Here is a 20,963-nt window from a genome sequence, read left to right as displayed (position 1 = left end):
CTGTAAAGACCAACATGCAGAGGAGGAATGTACTGGGAGGAGCCAACACACTATTAAAAGCTCTTCCTCGGAGTCCTGATACCATTCCAATCAATCCTGCTTGTCAAAGTGACCCCAAGGTCCTAAAAATAGAAAGTGAGTCCCCCCCCCCAACCCCGAAACCCCCGTACACAGACAGACATGGTGGCAAAGAGTTGAGCTACAGTACACTCAGCTCCGACAGAACAAGACTGGGACATTTAAAGGAGTTCATGCAAAAAGTGTTTTAAATCATGTTGTGTCATTTAAGAACTACAGCTATTTACCTTCAATTTCATGGGAAAAGGTTATGCAAGAGGGAAAACGTCTGATAACCCACAGGTCCATAAAATAATTGTCTCTATATTTATGACACTGAATGAGACATTTAGTGAATCATATTGCTGTATCTAAGGGCAGCATATCCTCTGCTGTGGGTAAAGGGTGTGTATTGATAAAAGGAAGGCAGATTTGTTTATTTAGAGTTCATATTCCAATGTACAGTGCATCTGCCTCGTGTGTTTATGAGACGGCTGTGGTTTCGAAACCATTGTCAGTGTTACTGAAGAATAAATGAGTGGGTGGGTCATCGGAAAAATGTTCCTAGACGTTGTGGCAACATCTTAACGGAACATCCAAACTGACTTTAATTGCACAACTAAGTAACATAGAGTTGCAGAAACAAACAGGAGCACCACTGGTATGCAGCATTGTGAAAAAGCTCACAACTTCATGACATCATTTTGCATTATTTTGACACCAAAAGTGATGTATTTGTTTTTAGGTGCCTATCTACTTTAAGTTTAAAAACCTGCATGTATTGCTGCTAAAGCACCTTTCTTTGTGCTTGCACAGCGGTGCTGTGTCACAGTGGATGGACTGTGCTCAAGGCTCTGCCTTACCTCACTCCCTCCTGAGGGCAGACCTGTGTAAAAACTGAACAGGTTGTTCTACATACTTCATACAGCTCTGGCCGGAACGCAACTAACAGTAGAGCAACTGTCAGAAACTTCTGAGTCAATTGTCATATTTTAAAGAAATACACAGAGCTGTGCTTAACCAAGTGCTTACCAACACAAGAACACACACACACACACACACACACACACACACACACTGAAAATAGTCCTGACCTTTTTTAACTGCAGCTTAAATCATCCCTTACATAAGGAGACACATGCTCTGAAATACAGTATAGTTTGAAAGTTACATTTAAATGTCATATATACTTTTGTGTTCAATGGGACCATAATTAGAAGGTGAGAATTTGTTCAATCAAGGAAGAAACATGAGTTGGACTCAGCTTACAGAAGGACCTAAACTCTGTGAATGGCAAGGACAGGTATCAAAACATCACAGTAGTATTAATATATTACAACGCTCACAAGTTCAACACTTACTTGACTGTAACTCTTGTGGATAAGTCCTGAAGATCTCCTGGGTGAAAGAGCTGTGCTTCCTTTAGTCCGAGCTTCCCGCAGGCCTTGAGGAAGACGTTAAGGTTGTCCTGGACAAAGAACAAAGCAGGGATGAGGGTTGTCCACCTTCAGAGGCAGAGGCAAAGAATAGTCACTCAAGAATTTTCTGGCAGGGACACAGCCTGCAACTCATTGCTTCCAAAGTTCATATCGGCAGAGAACAGAGAGGGACGGGGAGGAGCATGTGTGTAGCAAATAAGGAGTGATCCAGCGCAGAACACACAAACACACATGGAAGGGGGGAGAGGCTGCGTGACAGGAGCAGATTGACAGCAGCAAAGCTACCTGTGGGCTGGGTTAGGATGGGGACCAAAACCAAAACGAGGAAGTATGTCATCAGAGTTTTGCACAAGTCCCACCCAACCGGCCATGCAAGTGCAAAACTGACACACATAGGAGCACAATGCCTACTGCAGTCTCCTTCTCTTCACACCCTGAAACTGTCCCCTCCCCTCTCTGCCATGCCCTTTAGTCGAGAATACCTGTGGAATCTGTGGGGCGGTGGAGTATTTTGGAGACATTTCGTTGCTATGAAACATTGGTCGAGTGACAGAAACTGAGAAATATTTCTCCTGAAACAACTCAAGAGGACATGGGAGCGTCCTACACTATGTCAATCATTTCATATTGCATAAAGTTTATATGTGTGCACATGATTTGCACAGATGTGGAAGTTTAAAGCACAATAGCAAAAAAGATAATATATATATATATATATATATATATTTTTTTTTTTTTTTTTTTTAAATCTATAAAAATACACACATCTCATGTATTTCAAAGTAATCTTCAACCTTGAAAACACAATTTCTATCCGGGGTTATGACTTTTTCCAGCTGTATTTCCAACTGTCTTGTTTGTAAATCTGCACTTCCCATTGGGACAGATCTGACACATGGCTTCAACATGGGCTGGAATAATTAAGGGGTAGCTAGTTCTATATTTAAATGGCAAACATGCTTATTAGCAAATGGTAGGACAGAGCTGACCTCTGTTTGCAGGAATCCCTTACTAACAGCTTTGCTTGTCCCTGAACGGCACTTTGACGGGCCCTACAGGTCACTGTGGGCCCCTACAGGCCAAGGATCAAACACCCCAATTCTGTATACAGTCGCTAGGGCCTCCCTTTATTCATTATAACACAGAAGAGATCTTCCCTTCTTCCTCTTTGTCTTGGCAATATACGTAATAATGTAATTTTCCAGACTGATACAGAATAGGATTGAGTAACTGACATTAATTACATGGGTTTTGGGTTATCTCATACAGACCTTTATCTCTCTCACTTGTCTGTGTAAAATAGTTTACATGTAGTTCAAAGTATACCATCTCGCTATGTAAACGAAAGTGAAAGATAATTTCTGTATCCGCCCCATGATTCAGATCCGCTCCAAAATTGAATGGGTTCCTCCTTGGCCCATGCTATACCCTTCCACCAAGTTTGACAGACAAAACAAACAAACAAAATGAACCAACAAACAAATGGACAAACACAAACTGAAAACATAATCTCCTTGGCAGAGGTAATAACAAACTTGTCAGTCCTCTCTGGTGGACAAACTAGGCAACTATTTCTATACTCTGAAAGAATGCAGGCCATAAAAGGCAACTGAGCCTTATTGCAGCAATGTAGATGAAAATCTCACAAAGGACGTTAGCCTAAAACCCACCTTAATGTAATCATGGCCTATATGAAAATAATAATTAATATCACTTACGTAGGTATGAATGTCATTTAACCTCAAAGAGCATTATGAACACAATTAAAGCCCTCCCCCCACCTTAACAACCAGTCCCAGAACCTGCAGAGATAATGATGAAGGAATGTTATGCTGACTTGTGCCTGCACATAATCCTGCTAAATATGCTGAAACCATCCAGCAGCCTCTAATCCTCTCATGCCGACTTGAGGACCCTGATTTAAGCATTTCACACCGAGAGACAAATAGATTTGACTCATAAGGTGTCGGATTTGTTTTTTTTAAAAAGGATCTCCGTCCATACTGGTCACATTGTGGTCACGCTATTTCTTCCACTGTATTCTTTGTCTAAGATGGGCATACTCTACAATTACCCTCAACTGACCCTTGGCAATCCTTCAAACACCAAGCAAAGCTATGGTTAAAATATCAGGCTACACATTCAGTCCTGTGAAAATAAACCAAGAAGAATACTTGAAATGCTGCGTCTCCTGAAACAGACCCTATAAAATACCCTCCTTTCCCAACAGATCCAGTCATAACATGCACCCATACATACAAATACAGTAACAAAACATGGTCATTGCATGTATGATTACACAGGCATTTAGATGAGTAAAGACACACTCAGGGTCATGAGACTGTCTGTTTATCTCCTCCCACTTCTACCTCAACTCACCAAGGAGTTGGTGTATGCGGGAACATCCAGCACCATGTCAATTACAATGTATTTACGGTGGGCAGATGCTGATGGAGTCATCTTTAACTCCCTCCCTCTGGATTCATACCAGTGGGCCTCAAATCCAGGCCCCCGCTCACGTAGCTGGCCGACCCACCACACAACTTGTCGGCTTCCTGCCCAGCACTGGTAAAAGCAGAACCGGGACCAAACCAGGGTGCCTTGACCCAAACCCACAATTCACTGACTGATTGGCAACAGGCAGAGAAGTGTGCTGACATGGGAAACATTCCCTTGGACACAAGTGAAGCCAAAGAATAAGCCCAGGTCTGAAGCCAATGTTGCTAAATATTCCGAAAAACCAGAGATTTCCATTTTCTTCCCCTTTTTTCCCTCCCTGGGCTGTTTATTCCACCAGAGCTGAAGCCTGGTAACGATTTGGGTCCTGAAATCTTTCAGATAGCAAGACTATGACATGAAATGTTCATATTTGAGTGTCAATGAGGCATGTTTGCAAAGAACTTTGCATTCAGCACAGATTCAAGTGATACTGTATCTAAATTTTCTTTTTAAAGGCACCATCAACATTACTCTTGTTCTTTGTCCTTCTTCCACATGCAATGCAACATTTTGGAAATTAGGCATAGGCTAGTAGAAAAGCAGCATTTTACCAGTTTCTTCTTCCCTGACAACATTCAGGGGAGATGAATAGCATACATGAAGACAAAAGTGGCTAAACATATACATTTAATGCTTAAATTATTTCCCAATTTCAAAGAACACAGCTAAAATCCAATTAGAAAATTTCAATTACTTAATTCCATCACTTAAAGAACAGACACGTTACTATTTATAGAGATGAGAGATAGAGGACAATCTTAGCACACTACTTGACTTCTATTCTCACAGCAGAGTGAGAGTAAGTAATGTTTGTTTAGAGAGCTCCCCACTTTTCTCCATGTGGTTGGCAGTAACTGATAGCCGCTGGCCAACCAAGAGCTTTCACATTTGCTGGAGAATTTATGATCAGGTGGTTTCAGGTTTGTGTCCAAGTCTCGGAAATACCACACCAGCGCTACTGATGGAGGAGATACTTTACCTCATTACCTCAGCAGGTGCCCAGCCAGTTAAATTACTAACAGTCCAAAACAAACTGACAGGACATTTGATTTATGTCATAACACAGATATGATGATACAGTGTTTGGTACAGCAAATACCATGTTTGCTGTTTACATCTAGCATGAATGCCAGACTGTTTCTTCTACTGCAAACTTGTCATTGTCTTGCCAAACATGTTGAGTGTTACTGAGCCCACCGACATACACTCAGACTGGCTGGGTTAAGGTTGGGGTTCTCCATAATTCCCCTAGACAGCTGGACTCAATTACTCCCACAAGAGAGAGCTTTGTGAGGGATGGGTTTAAGGTAGGGTTTTCAAACCTCTACTTCCCGAGCACTTGCATGCAGACACTCCCAAAACAACTGAGCCACTGTGGCCCAGAAGGCCTCTGCCACAAGCTGCTTCAATTTGAAGACATTGCCAGGCCTGAAAAGGTGAAGAAGTTTGTGATTCAATAACAGGTTATTAAGTAAACCAAAACTCTGCCCCCTTCTGACCTCCCGTCACTCAATCAAAAACCTAATTATATACCAGTACAAAGACTTTTTGTCTTAAATGACTGATTGAACGCAGCCTCAAGCATGGTAGACATCATATTTAGGATGCACTCAAATGCGGCTAGTGGCCTTTCAAGCAGCTCCACGTTCACTGAACTTATTAGTGTGGATGGTTATGAGGAGCGACAAGTCACTGAGGCAAACACCTCTCCCTCATTGGCAGCCATGCCTCAGACCTGTCACCAGTTGGGTCGACTGCTGCTGCTGCACCTCACTTTGTTTCCTCACATCTTAACACATACTCAACCCAACAGACATGTTTACAACAGTAATAACAGGACACAAAGCTGTGTAAAAGAAAAACTAGAAGGAGCTGTTGACAAAATGTACATGCAATGTCCTATGTCCCACATTTAAGCTGAATAAAAAAGAGACTTACCAGTCCAGCAATAGGTGTGGGCAGTCTGTTAACCCTCTTGATTATACCAGGCTTGATCTTGTTGATCAGACTGCGAGCAAAAGAAAGAGAGAGAGAATATTAGGGAAAGGAAGAGGGTAAGTGAAAGCACTTTGTCATTGGCTAGGCTAGTCTAATTAAAAAGGAATGAAAAAAAAGTGTTGCAAAGTCTTGGTGTTTTGTGTTTACGACTTTGTTTAATGATGGCCACCTGGTTTCAGTTTAGTAAATGGTTAGTGCTGCACCATGATGTAAACACTCTCCTAAAACATACCCTATTCAACTGGAACAACCCCAAACAAACCTGCAATAACCACATATTAACTTAACAGTAATGGGTTTTGATAGATGATGATGCATTTATTCAAAGGGTCTTAAAAAGGGAAGGTAGAAATTCCCCAAATAATACAAACAATGCCACAGTGTAAAAAAAATACTCTGTTGTGCAGGTCTTGCATTCACATTACATACTTTATAATACAGTATACTCAGAGTAGGGCTGCAATTGACTGATTAATTGATTATCAAAATTGTTGCAGATTGAACGACTATATTCTCACATATATTAATGGATGGATGGATGCACTAACAAGTAAACAGCATTTACTGTCGTACTTGGTCAAGCTAATATTAACTGTTTTTTATACTTGCTCAACATGAGACTAAATGAGTTAGGGTGTTTGCAGTGAGTATATTCTGCTCTCTCAGCAGACAGACTGAGGGTGGATGGGGGGTTTGAGAATAGGTTGACAATAGATGCAGAGAAAGAATGCAAAAGGAATGTGAATTTAAGTTACTCATTTAGTGGTGAAACAATAGAAAGCGGTAATATTTCATCAGATAACACACTGCAACCTAAGTAGGATGTAATCATGTGTGCGACCCACACTAAACATTCCCTTCCAAGCAGTTGTGATAACCACGACACAATGGGAATGGAGGCTGAGTTTCTAAGTGAAAGCGATTTGATCTCGGTCTTCCTGTTCCTCACGCTGAGAAAACATGGACAGCTCCCTGAATGAACGTGTCACTGTTGTTCTGAGAGCGAGCAAACAGTGGAGTCAGGCTCAAATCAGCAGAACGATGGGCTTCTTCTTTGAAACGATGCCAATAGGGGTTTGGAAGATTCTGCATGGGCTGCTGGCAATTACAGCTTCCTGCTGATTCGTGCAAATCACATCACTGTGTCCATACACCAGGGCTGCCCACATATACATGTATAAGAGGGACATCACACAAACACACACACACACACACACACACACACACACACACACACACACACACACACACACACACACACACACACACACACACACACACACACACACCACAAGTCTTAAAAGAGCAGTTGGTGAATCAATGCAAAAACCAATTCTAAATAAATTTGTTCCTCTAACTCATCAAAACTCTTGATGCATCCGGGTTAATGAGAAAGCAGGGTGCCCTGGCTCTCCGATGTGGTTTCAGCTGGAGGCTTTCCATTCACTACACGGCTTCTCACAGCTCTCATTAAAGTAAAGGATGGCACTCTGCCCATCCACAGATCTATAACATCTGTCAAACAGGCAACCCAACTCCTCTTGAAATAGATCACACTTCATATTCTCAAGACCACAGAGGGCAGATCTGACACTGGAAACATCAAATGACTACACAATACAATCTCTATTGTGCTGTCTGGAAACACTGGCTCACTTTATGTGGCTGACAAACAAACAGTGACCCGGCAGGGGGTCTGGCTGGGAAATATCAGTAACACTTACATTGGAGCGCAGACCTGGAGGAGAGCAGAGGGCTTCCATATGAATGAGTGGCTTAAGAGAGGTGCCTGGGAACAGCACAGTACTTACTCACACAACAGAACCCCATTCTCCAGCGCTGATCGGAAGTCGTCGCTCCCAAATGTTTTCTTGGTTACTGCCTGGAAAAAAGGGATACAAAAACAGTGAGCAAAATAGCGAGAAGGGTTGGGTGAGGAGAGGAGGCGGGGGTTAGTGTGTGTGTGGTGGGGTGGGGAGGTTGGAGAAGAAAGGTAGGATGTTGAGAACAGTAGCAGAGGAAGTCAGAGGTATTTCCTCCATAGTTACTACAGTGTCTGTGGGACAGAGTTGAGCACAATTCTTCAGGTATTCCCCAGGGGCTCTCGAGTGGCTCCGTTCCTCTCACTTTAACGCTAAAAGCTGCTGGGAAATGGGAGAGCTGTGCTAAAACTGTGCTGGAGCCAGGCTGCCCAAGCCGCAAGGCTATGGGAGCATCTGGAGCGCTGGAGGGACACAGCGCTGTGTTATAGCCTCATGCCTTTCCCATGATCTCAAACCACCACTGCACGAACACCAAGAGTCATTATGCAGGAAAACATACACACACTGCATGCGTGACGTCAAGCTTACACACTTAAACGCATGAACATATACAGTAGACACACAGAAACAAACAACCTCCTCATCTGTAGTTTTATTACATCCACAATTTGTAGCCTTTCATATAGGCAATCTGAATTTCCGCAAAAAGGCAACACTGGTATGCTTTTTAAAGTTTTCATGTCCACACCTTAATAGAGCTTCCTGTTCTGTTTTGCTGGAATGTCTCCACCATCAACGTCTTAAACAATCAGTACCCAAGCTACTATATCCAACACAAATCATAACCTTAGAAAGCAATTGGAGTGCATACTTCTACTAATTCTACACAATCCTCTATATTTATTATTTTAGAAAATGTTCAGTTTTTTATAGACATAGACATGTATACATGTTGCATTCTAGTAAATGCAGTACTTCATGAGTAAATAGCAAAAATGCTCAAAAATGCTGTGTAATGCTCTAGAAAACTTTCTGAAACATCCTGGATCTGTATCAAACACTAATCACTTGGCCCATGGCCTAACTCTCCAACATATTTCACTTAGACAAGATTTTGAGATATCCTGCTAAATCAGGGGTGGCCAACCAGTTCAGCATAAAGAGCCACAATAAAACACGCACCATAGCAAAAAGCCACACAACACATGCAGGTCCACATTACAACAGCAACAGTGACTTCCATATCTAATGAAAGTCATAATACATAGCAGTTTTCATAGGTTTTTTTCTTACTTAGATTGACTCAGTGGGGAACCTGACAGTCTTTGTTATCCACAATCCTATTTAGGTCTGGTTGTACTCGGTTGTGGCCACTCTTTCACTCATTTGTCACTAGAGGGGCTTTCAAACAATCTGATTCAGCAGTGAAAGGGTTAATAATGAGGAAGGTGATCTGTGGCCACTTTTTTTCCTCAGGTTGCGGAATCTGTCCATAAAAAAAACTCTGCCGCATTATTTTTTATTTTAAAATAATTGGCAGATGCATTCAAGTGCTTTTTTTTTTACCAATCTGAAATGTTTCAAAAAGTAAAAAAAAAAAAAAATCCACCAATAACACAGCCACACAGTAAGAGCCTCAAAGGAGCTGGCACAGAGCCGCATACGGCTCAAGAGCCACAGGTTCGCCACCCCTGTGCTAAATGATCCCAGTAAAAGAAACAAACTGGGAGGACTGGCAGCTACATTGTTGCAGAATTAGTTTCATAACAGTCGCTAATTATTAATATTATTGAAACTGACTGCATGGAAATTCATTAATTAACATTACCAATAGGGCAGAGGAACACATATTATATTGTAAGTACCCAGTAAGATAAGACAGCTTGCCAATAACCAAAGCGCACACACACACACACACACAAGCACACACTTACGCCGAAGGCAAAACAAGTCGAATGGGTCGCACAAACCAAATTGGTCGGATGTGCCGTTTCCCTTTCAAGGAAAAGGGACCAAAGCTGGGACAATTACTGGCATAGCTAAGCACAGGCCATCATTTTGTGGAGGGCAGGAGAAACCAGAGCAATTAGATAGACTGCCTAGAGGACACTGTTATTATTTCACACAAAGTCGTTTTACACCTAAGACCGCACCCTGGGTAACCTGAGATAGGCTTAAATATCCATCATGCCAAGAGAATTAGACCATGTTGTGATAGATGAATAACGCACAATGCGATGAAGCTATGGTTGGGAAATACTTGTTCGTTTACAAAACATAATGGAATCTTGGCCTACTCCTCCTTCACTGACAAAAATAAAATCATAACCAGACACAATAAACAGGCACACAGACAAGCAAAGCCGCAAACATATTCACATACGCAGAAAAAAAACTTCACAGTACAGTGTATAAACAGTCAGGTGCTGCAGTTGGCATATGAAATCCTGACCCCTGCTGTTCTGTAAGCAGGGGCAACCGCTAGGATTAATGTATGCAAACAAACAATGCAGATGGAAAGAGCACAATCACAGCACCAATCATAGATTACATCTATATTGGTGCTGACTTAAGATGTTTGATAAGAAAATGTGTAAGAAAAAACATCAAAGTAACAAAGAAACAGAATGAATGTGATAATTAAGATATTATCTCCTAGCTGGCGTGTGGAAGGTGGGACCCACCCTAGCACTGAAGCTTGCACTAAGCTGGCTGTAACAGAATAGCTTTCTCCTCTCGATCGTCATCATTAGAGGTATTAACTCCCCTTAGATCCAGCCTGCTGTGCCCTCTCTCTCTTGTTGAATCCGCCATGTGGGATAACAACTCTAATCTGCAACAACATACTGCTACTCTGACTTAACACGGGAGATTTAAAGCAGGAGCAGAAATTTCAAAAACAGCTTGCCTTCCTGCAAAACCAAACCATCGCTCCCCTTAAGAATGTGCTGCTAAACATGTTGAAGAACTGGGTCTTGTTACGACTCACCCCCACCCCGACATTAAAAGATAGAATGTGGTATTCAGAATTCATTACGGGCTCTTAAAGTTACAAAATTATTAAAATTCAAATTATTATTATTATTGCAGTGAACCAAAAATTGTGTCTCGGTAGAACAAAACCGATCAGATGATTTGAGTAGTCTTTGGTCTGGGTCTGTGACCACAACTATTGTTTATTCATGCAGGGCACTGAGTCAAACCAGTATTGAAGTATCCCCCCCCTTTCCACTAATTGTTCCTAAAACATTTTTGCAGAGGACAGGGGCATGGGTCATCAGAGGGCAACTGGGACTTTCTGCAAATATTTCAGGGATCTGACTCAAGGAAAATATACTACTGTAGAAGGAATCAGTATCAACCCCATTAACATATCCGAAACATAGAACTACATCGGCATATGTGTGAGGTCCTGTTTCACGTGAGTACATCTGAATGCATGCGTCCTAGTTTCTAATTGCTCTTTATCTAAACAGTCAAAAAACCCAAAGGGCACTACAGTGAGGTGACTAATGATCCGGTCCAGTCACACACTTCATGGTATGATAAAACAACACAGAAACAATGGTCACAGAAGGCCATTCATGAGTATTGGCTGCAGGACCACCATAAGTTACTAGAAATAGATAAGTGGGGAAAAACACAACACAAATTCAAGGAAAGAGGGGGAAAAAAAAGTAGAATTGCTACTTTCCTCTGTTTTATTTCATTGCAAATTGAATATCTTTGAGTTTTGGACTGTTGATAGAACAAAACAAACAATCTAAAGATTTTACCATGGGCTCTGGGTTATTAAAATGGGCACATCGCACTATTTTCTGACATTTATGGACAACAACAATCAATTGTGAGAATATATTCAGCAGATTGATTGAAAATGAAAATAATGCATTCAAGCAATGTCAATTGCCAATGTGGCATTGTGTTACATTGTTTCCCCAAAAACATACACCAAAACCATAAGGATGCTTGGAGTTGCTTCAGCAACAACAAGATGAAGATAAGTAACAACACTACAAGAAATCCACCGGATCGTGTTACCTTTGATTGACTGCTTTGTTCCAGAGTATGTGAGGAACACAATGCAGTCCTTTTCAACCAGCCACACACAAACGCAGGGGAGTAAAACCAAAACTAGAGCTGAAATCCTATACAGATTATGGCCTGGGTTATTACATGACCTTAAAGCAAATCAATGGCTGTAGTGAAGCCCTACCTAAAACCTGTTTAAAGAGGTATTCTAAGTATTTAGGGTAACACCTTCCTGAGTGGCTCTTTGAGAAAATAATAATAATAATAATAATATCCATTAGAACCTTAACAAAAGAAAAACTAGCATGACATGTCTGACACTGCTGCACTATGCTTGTGATGTATTAAAGTGCTCATATTATGCCCATTTTCAGGTTCATAATTGTAATTAGAGGTTATATGAGAAAAGGTTTACATGGTTTAATTTTCAATATAACACCATATTTTTTAGCAGAGTATGAGTATAAGCTAGGCAAGCATTATAACGTGTGTTACAAAGTGATGCACGTTCGTCACAGAAGTAAAGGCTGGACTACAATAGAGCTGTTTGGAGCAGTTTGTAAACAGTGTTTTCTCTGGAAGATGGTAAGTGCCTTTGGGATGGACTTTCGGCTTTTTCACTTTGTAAACCTATAACGTGCACAAAAAAATATATATAACACAATAAAGGAAAGGGAAAAAGCCAAAAAGCATAATATGAGCACTTTAATACAACAAGCTATATTTGCTAAAACCATCAGTGAAACCATAAAAAGCACTAGAACAGATCACATCTATTAAATAAGCATTGATTAGTTTACTAACAAGCAAATTAACTTAATTATTACTCATAACAGACTGTGTTTGTGTTTACAAGACGGGCATATGCGTGACCTTCTGACCTGTAAGTTGCATAAACACTGCCACTTGTTCTCGATTGTCAAAACATTCAGACGTATAGCCTTTCTATTCAATTAACAAGGACTTCTATTATTCTACTCAGCCCTGTGGTTGTAGGACACAGTGCCCTGTGCTGACAGCAGGCCAGCTCTGAGGGGACTATGATCACAGCCATGGCAGCTAATGCCGGAATGTGTCCATGTGACAGGCTCCAGACCATTTCTTCTAGTTTTTAACAATACCACCAACCTCGCCATGCACACATGCCTCTGTTTAAAGTGCTATGAAGCCAAGCAGCTTGTTAATCATTCAGTGGCAGAATCCAATAGCCACAAAACTTGGTCTTTGAGGGGAAAGTGTTTGTCTCGTGCCAGAACTTGGTCTCTGATTGCTATTGTATTTCCCCTACGGCAAAATCTCTCATACCTACACAGTAAATATACTCGTAGCATGGCCGGTACCTTTACCTATTCAGCTTCCTGCTCTCTCTCACTAATATTCCTGACCCTGCCTGAGATTACATGCCCCCACCACCATCCACGAGGTAAGCCACTACAATGGGCCAGTGTGCAAGTGGGAGAGACACTGATGTCACATCAGAAGAATTCAGATTCACCCCTCATGAAATTAGAACAATATTTGTTTAGTTACAGCCGTGCAGCAGATCCACGCCACCCTGCTCGGAAGAGAATTTGCGAGATGGGGAAAACATAATTGTACCCGCTTGTAAAAAGAAAAGAAGGAATGAGAGTCTGGCTGGAGGTTGGATGGAAACTTTAAATAATTTGACATTTTGGAAATAAAAGAGCTGGTGGATAGGTTTTTGTTGAGTTGGTAGCTGTTTTGTATTTTGATTACTGGGTACATTATGACCATAAAAATAAACTTTTTCTGCCTCAGAAAAGGAATCACCTGTTGAAACCTCTACTACTATTACATATTGTTAAGAAATTGTCACAAACATCACAGGAGCCATAGCGTGTGATTCCTTTTTTAAGTTTTTGATTCATTTCCGACATCTGAAATAGCAATATGAATATTCTGTGTATGGTTACGAGTATTACATTTTATAGCAAGTGTCATAAACAAGGTGGAAACCTCAAACCCAGTCAATTGGTCTGTTCTAATCTGGGTTGATCTGTGGTTAGAGCAGGTGTGTGGTAAAATAGATTGTTTTTCTTAATTGCTATGGTTATTTTCTCACTACAGTACATGCTTGAAACTGTAGCCTCAAATTAAACCCTGGGAAACAAACCGATAAGCTGGTATAGGCAAGAGCCAACAAAGGAAGCAGCAAGCAAACAATAATGATGAATGCGTTCAAATCAATGTACTTGTATTCTGAGACGGATAAAATAGAGGGGCATGGCTAATGCTTGGATGATTTCTAGTGGCTGAAATAATAGACTTGATTCTATTTTACCAGTTACCTGAGACATGACGTCAAGGGTGACACATGCATCCATGCATCTATTGGTCCAGACTACCATTATCTGAAACTTTGGGCTAAGCAGCTGAGTGAAACCCAAGCAACATACTTCTAAATCAGACATTTATTGGATAGTCAAACTCATCTTTACACCTGAATAGGCTCATGTCAGGTATCATAGTAGCCAAACACTATCATATAGTATATGAGGGTAAAATCTGTCCTGAATTGCAATATGGTGATCACAAGCAGTTGCCAATTTGATTTACACCTTATGATTTCCAATATTATTGTCAGTTGTTGTAAAGAAAGGTGTTGAGATAGTTTCTACTCACCTCAATCCATCTCTGCGCCTCCAAGTAGGCTTCGTCGTAGCTGACAGTGGACTGCTGACGCCACTCCATCACAAACACGTATTATCCGAGCTGGGGCCAAATCGCTTCCTAGTGGCCCGCATTTAAAGTCCAGCGACATAAAATGTGGGCCAGTCCAAACAAGCAGACTCAATAAAACGCACTCAGAACTCGTCAAGCAATATCTAGAGCATCACAGGTGAACGTGTAATCACACTACTCATTCAGGAAAAATGCCTCCTATTGTTCATGTCCAACAGCTCATCCCTGATTGAAAGCAAGGTGTAACAGTTATGCATTCCCTTTGCGTCACCTTGCTGTTGCTTACCTGTTCTTTCATCCGACACACCTGTGGTTAGTTTCTTAGGGCTGTTTTCACACTCTACGCGCAGCTATGCAGCGGTCTAACGAGTCTTCAAAATCCGAGCCGGGCTCGACCTCGTCTGGTAGAGGCACTGACAGGATTCTCTTCTCGTGAAGTTTAAGCTGCATTAGGCTGTGGCAGGAGAGTTTCCAAAATGGGGTCCGAGGACCACCCAAGGGTCCTTTGAGCGGCTTCCAGGTGAAAACAAGTTGGCTATTTCCCTCTCTGAAGATTATTTTGATCCCAGGTTTTCACTGCTGCCCGTACAGTCTACACTGGATCATAACCAGCTACAACATATTCTCACATTACTATTCCTCAGGTCAAAATAGTATTAAATATGTGGGTTGCTGAGTAGCAACTGTTTAACCAAATGTTAAAAAAAAAAAGTTTGCGTCCCTGGATAAATTCCTCTACTTGAAGGAGTTAGTCTCTCCTGTTAAAACAAATCTCTTTCCTGCAACGCCACGCAGCGGCGGTTAGAGTGCAATGCAGGGCCTGGAAAACAACTGACTTAGTGAAAAATGTAATTCCATCAATTGGTAAGTGACTAACCTAACCCCTAACTAAGTGATATTACTGATATTTTGCGGATAACATTTTGAATGTAGGACTTTTACTTCTAATGGAGTACATTTTCTATATTAGTATTTTTACTTTCCCTAAAAGGATCCGAGTACTTCTTTCACAACTGTCTAAGGAGTAGCCTCTGAAGAAGTCCACCTTTGGTGGAGCACACAGTTGGCTTTGACTGAATATAACAAAGAAATCATGAGCAATTTGCAAAAGTCAACCTTTTCTGTAAAATGTAAAAGAAACTCATCAGGTGTATGGGCCCAATATGAACAAAAGAAATGATAATCACTATCATATGGTCACCTTCTGTATTAAGAGACTTAAAAAAAAAAAGTGAACATATCCTTTACATTTTGAGAAAAAGCATACTCCTAACAGGAGGTATTTTGAATATTTTTCCATTGTCTGGCATACATTAGTAGAGTGGCATACTAATGAAAATGAGATTCAGCAAGATTTGGGTGGTTTTGGCAACTTTTAGTGCAGGTTCTGGTTTCATTCAAAATCTATATTTTGCATTTCCACGGGAGAGGCATGTTTCACACTTCTGATTTCTTAATAGTATTTCATTTTGCCAATTCAGTTTGTCATGTTTGTTTTTTTAAATTCTCTTCAGTATGCCTGATCAAGTTGTATACACCAGACAATAAACCCATCAAAGTTAAAATTTATACAAAAAGGTAAATAGATAAATACTTGTAACGAAAATGTTGGTGTTACAGAGAAGAACCACAAGAGAAATGTTTAATACTTTTGCCTTTTATTTGACAGAATTTATAATTCTTATTACAAAAATGTAGGCACCTTCCACACAGTCCGTTTCGTTCAGTTAGCCTCACTTACTGGAGACTTTTTATTGGATAACCTTTCAGAACATTACTAGATACAAAACCATTTTGCCTGTTTATTTTTTCTTCCAAAAACTATTAATGCAATTAAAGCCTTGCAAAACATGTTTCTTCAGCTGGATTTGACCATGTGGTTAGACGCATGATCAAAAATCACTACAAACAGTATGTATCATTGAACCAAGAGTAATAAAGAAGGTGAGTTTCCCTTAGTTACGTGGACAATTTGTTTCATTTCTTACTTAATTGAAAGCCAAACATGCCATGTAAACAAACTATAGTGCAGTGTCAGGGTCGTACAGCTGATATCTGTATTACAGTTATCGAGATGGTTCAGCAGTGGGGAACTGGAAGTCGCACAGGAGTACTTCGACTCTCTTAGAATTTCATCCAAGTCGTAACAAATGATGTACTGTATAACCACAATGGAACATTACTTCAGAAGGATATCCCTGACATTTTATTTCCTCCACAAGTATTTTGAAAGAAAATAAAAATAAAATTTCCCAATAAAGTCAGCACTTGAGAATGTTTGGCAGTAAGGTTTTTTGTTTTCTGGGGACCCAAGAGTTTTCTCAGTATGCATCTTTAGAAAGGGCAATGATGGTGAAACGAACCTCTTGAGGGTCGCGAGCCATGAAGACCTTACAAACTTCGACAGCATCCTGCAGTGCAATCAAACACGTCAGAAAATTGCAACTTAAGATATTTTTTTAATGACAATTTGTCGGTTTTATTCTGTGATGTCTTACCTCGAGGAAAGTATCTTCTGAAGTTTTTCCGTGGCCAATCGGGAAAGGCTTTCGGCCATCTAGGTTTATAAAAAGAAAAAGAGAGAGCGAGATCATCAGGTAGTTTTCTGTTTGCTTCAAACCTGCAACCACTAAATATGGAATTAAAGTAATTACCATCAACAAGGACACAAATGCTACTCAATACATTTGATAGAACAGTGGTTAACTCACCCAGTTCATATAACTGTCCTGCAACATTCACAAAAGCTATAAAATGCAGATTCACTTTCTCATCTAAACTTGGGGCCTAAAACACAGAAGAAATAAACACAAACAGCTTTTCAGTCAAACATTCGTTGAAATTCAACACAGAAATAGTGGCGTTGGTTTGGCACAAGCATCCTCAGACAACACGGAGAGTCTAAAACGCAATACAAACCTCAGTCTGTCCCTCTTGTGCACTGGATTCATGTGTAACCCGTATACTCTGAAACGGAGAGTAGGAAAAAAAGCCAATGATTTGCTGGGTAAGCAGTGGCCACTGGTAGTTTTTTTTTTTTTTTTTTTTTTTTTTTTTTAAATGTATCGTCCTTCATGGTAATTTGGCCAATCTCCTACACATTTACGAATTTTATGTACACAAGGCTAGTATTGTTAAACAAATGACAGCTACAGAATTGCTATACAAAATTGTAAATGCCTAAGAGGTACCAGGAAATATAGAGGATTTGTTTCCCATGGTGTAATCACTCAACACTGATAAAAAGGTCTGGGGCCAAAACACAGACTAACATAACAGGAAAATATACAATGAGCACAAACCCTTAAACCTTTTTGAGAAAATCAGACAAAAAAAAATAAAAAAAAATAAATAAATAAATAAATAAATAAATAACTTACACTTAACTGCGCACTTCCCACCCAGTCCTTGAGCAAAGACTTTTTCAGTGTTTTCTTACCTCATCTTTTTCCAGGAAAGTGGCCCTTTCCTCTGAGGTCATTTTAGAGGTTTGCTCAATAAACTTCTTAAGAGGAGAATCGGGCTCTGAGGAGAAAGGACAACATGCAGTAAAATCTATACAAAACACTGGGTGACATGTCAATAGGAGACTTTTGTTGTGTTTTTCTCAAAATGTAATAAAACCCAAATTTAATGGATATATAGGGTTATATTGGCAACTCAGTCATTTTAACCCACACTCGATCAACTCCGCAATCATACAACTGCCTAGACTGGGTAAACCCAGCCCGATCTGCCGGCGATTTGATTTTGCCCTGCAGCTCAGGCTGGAAACCTGTACGTTATTCTATCCTGCTACTGTTACAAATTTGCAGGGACCAATCACAAACTGGCTTATCCACCTGGCGCGCTATTGGCGGGTTTAACACGATGACGATAGAGAAGCGAGCAAGCAGCTTTTTGTTTAGATTCAACATGGCGGCCATCGAAGTGCAGCAACCAAGGGGGTAAGCTTCGCTTCAGAACTCAAACCTCCTATGGCGCCATTTTGATGCTACAAAGCCATCACCTCCCATTTGCATTTCACTGACTAGCATTCATTTTGCCATCACTTTGACAGCGAATAATTTTACATCTGAAGTGTTTAAAGACTATTTGCCCATTGTTTATTTCTAAAGAAACATGACAATGTATAAAAGGCTCCATTACCTCGTACCTCACGTTATGGCCCCGTAGCAGACGCTTTTGTAAAAATAGGCTAACGATTGTGTCAAAACCAAGCAACTTACTGTTGCATAGTAGAGGAATTAAATACTTGACAAATGAAAAGTACTGAGAATTTTCTCATTTTGTTAAGAACTTTAGTGCAAAATGAACATAACATGCAAGGATCAGAACATAAAGTGTCGTCTAAATGACAAACATTGCCATAACACAACTCCGCCGCTGGTTTTTCGCCATTGCGATAGAAATGAAATAATAAAAATATGATATACAATTTTACACCGTTTTGACGATATATAGAAATATAAATATATCTATATAGCCCAGCCCTAACGTGAACAGATTAAATACTAACCAAAATCCAGGTGAGCCTGGTTGTTTGCCACTGCATGAATTAATCCTATAGTTCCACAGGCGTTTCCAATAGTTTGCTTGATGAAGTAGACGTCAGGAGAGACCTCCTGTTTCTGACCCTTGAGTTTCTCCTCCTCTTCTTGCTTGAATGCTTCATACTGGAAACAAGTAGGAGAGAAGAGAACTATCTGTTGAACATTGTGTGCATACATAATGTGGAGATAGCCATTATGGTTCATGAACATGCGGTTAATACATTTTACACCAAAGATGTACCTTCTCGGTCACTGGGAAGAGAAGTAGCACTGCGCACACTGGTCTTGGTACCATGCTGAGAAGCTCTGGATCCAATCCATATACATCTCCAAATTGCCAGGTTGGTCTCATACCCAAGCAATTTACAAACTGCACAAAAGCTGAGAGTAAATTTGTATGCATACAAAAAGACAAGAAAGCTAACCTAACAATACCTGCCAGACAAGTTTAACTCAAAGTAAGGTTGTACATAGCTCGCTGGCTCCTGATTACCATTAGGAACAACTAATTCCTACCCAACCCCAAAAAAGGCTAGAATGCCTGTCTGTAACAATAAATAATCACTGCATGCCAGCATACTAAAACTTCTGTTAGGAATCCTTGGAAAATAAAAATAAAAACAGCTGTCCCCTATTTATATAAAATACTTATGTAAAATATATGGGTAACGCCTTATTTTACAGGGATTTTTCAACCTCTTGACATTGTTAAATGTGGACAGCAATTAGTCTAGGGTTACTATTCAGATGTTTTGGCTTCTTTAAGTTGGACATTTTTACTTTAGGTCAGAAGCTACATTGTCAGGATAATGTTAGAGAAAATGTAATGTACAGCTGTACGGAGTGTAACTAACCATGCAATTTTTTTTTTTTCATGTATGAAACTCGGGAAATAGGGTAAGACAACTTTATAAAATATATATTATTGGACATACAATTACAGTATGATACTAACAATAATTTCTGTTAATAGCTGTGCCAAATTCTTCGCGGCCTATTGTATTATGTTATGTTTATCAGACAGTAGCTACTTTATTTCAGAACTTTAACTCTTTAATGATAACGTTACGTTGGTTGTAGCATTGATTCTGGGTAGGCCTTGTCCCTCTGCAAGTCGCATTGCCGCTGATTATTCAGACCCATCTGGTGTTAAATTAAATCAGAAGGAAATGCTCACCTTTGTCATGACCTGAAATGAAAAGACACAAATAAAAATATGAATCAAATTGCTTTTGGATTTAGCAAAGCAGCCACACCGGCTCTAGCTTTTGTTCTAACTGTTAACGTTAGCTACAAGTTAGCTAGCTAGCTAGCCATAACATGCTTGTGAATGAATGACTTCAATTAAACAATATAGTTTGAAGAATTATCAACATTACATACTTCTGGATTCGACTCCAGGGGCAACCAGCGTGGACTATCCATTTTGAAGTAATGTCGACTGTTATTTTATTTTTAACCGACAGCTGAAACTGATTTCCCAAAATCTGTTTGACAGCTGGAAATCGCTTCCGCGTCAGAAAAGTGCACCTTGACCATTAGGTGATGCGCAGGGGTATTGACTTTTTTTAATAAACCATACATACACCACACCAACTACTTTTCGATATGAATAGACACTTTACATATATTGAAAATACAATTAAAGTGTTTTTCTGCCATAGATAGTTGTGCCATGGCTCTTTGTCTGCAAAATAAAGGATTTTGGAATGTATAACTCACACCACCAGCCCAACAGTGGATCATTCCAGGGTCATGGGCGTGTTTCAGAGAGATCAGCGGTTGTGGTTGTTGTTCCACACCCACATCCATTCACACCCGTTACAGAAAAGTCTAAATCAGGGGTGGCCAACCAGTTCAGCATTAAGAGCCACAAAAAAACACGCACCATAGCAAAAAGCCACACAACACATGCAGGT

General features: G+C 40.2%; 2 protein-coding genes across 7 annotated transcripts in view; both read right to left on the bottom strand.

The window, feature by feature from the left end:
- The window catches only part of lmo7a (LIM domain 7a), a 47,719-nt gene extending 32,505 nt beyond the window's left edge, over positions 1 to 15,214 (bottom strand). For 5 of the 6 annotated variants that reach the window (XM_028590550.1, XM_028590553.1, XM_028590552.1 and 2 more), the window contains exons 1-5: positions 14,778 to 15,214; positions 14,432 to 14,539; positions 7,805 to 7,875; positions 5,934 to 6,003; positions 1,419 to 1,525 (exon numbers count right to left, since the gene is read on the bottom strand). In XM_028590550.1, coding sequence (XP_028446351.1) covers positions 1,419 to 1,525; positions 5,934 to 6,003; positions 7,805 to 7,875; positions 14,432 to 14,500 — 317 coding nt within the window. In that variant the 5' untranslated portion in view covers positions 14,501 to 14,539; positions 14,778 to 15,214. The remainder of the gene's footprint in view (positions 1 to 1,418; positions 1,526 to 5,933; positions 6,004 to 7,804; positions 7,876 to 14,431; positions 14,540 to 14,777) is intronic. The other variant, XM_028590555.1, reaches the window with a different exon arrangement.
- A 994-nt stretch (positions 15,215 to 16,208) lies between these two features.
- Positions 16,209 to 20,581, bottom strand: uchl3 (ubiquitin carboxyl-terminal esterase L3 (ubiquitin thiolesterase)). Its single transcript, XM_028591062.1, has 9 exons — positions 20,428 to 20,581; positions 20,222 to 20,233; positions 19,286 to 19,414; positions 19,011 to 19,167; positions 17,931 to 18,016; positions 17,411 to 17,458; positions 17,203 to 17,278; positions 16,990 to 17,048; positions 16,209 to 16,902 (listed from the first exon to the last, which is right to left on the bottom strand). The coding sequence occupies exons 1-9, from the start codon at positions 20,467 to 20,469 to the stop codon at positions 16,813 to 16,815; spliced, it is 699 nt and encodes a 232-aa protein (XP_028446863.1). The 5' UTR covers positions 20,470 to 20,581; the 3' UTR covers positions 16,209 to 16,812.
- Positions 20,582 to 20,963: the final 382 nt, after the last annotated feature.

The sequence above is a fragment of the Perca flavescens genome, chromosome 11, assembly GCF_004354835.1.
Source record: "Perca flavescens isolate YP-PL-M2 chromosome 11, PFLA_1.0, whole genome shotgun sequence".
Taxonomy (NCBI): Eukaryota; Metazoa; Chordata; class Actinopteri; order Perciformes; family Percidae; genus Perca; species Perca flavescens.
This window is presented reverse-complemented; position numbering and strand designations above follow the sequence as displayed.

Bases quoted from the DNA above. Each gene is read 5' to 3' on its own strand.
- uchl3 (XM_028591062.1), bottom strand. From the start codon at position 20,469: ATGGATAGTCCACGCTGGTTGCCCCTGGAGTCGAATCCAGAA. The intron at 18,017-19,010 runs GTTAGTATTTAA...CTTTCTCCTCAG, and splicing joins CCAGGCTCACCTGGATTTTG to AGCCCGATTCTCCTCTTAAG. The intron at 17,279-17,410 runs GTTTGTATTGCG...TCTGTGTTTTAG, and splicing joins CACAAGAGGGACAGACTGAG to GCCCCAAGTTTAGATGAGAA.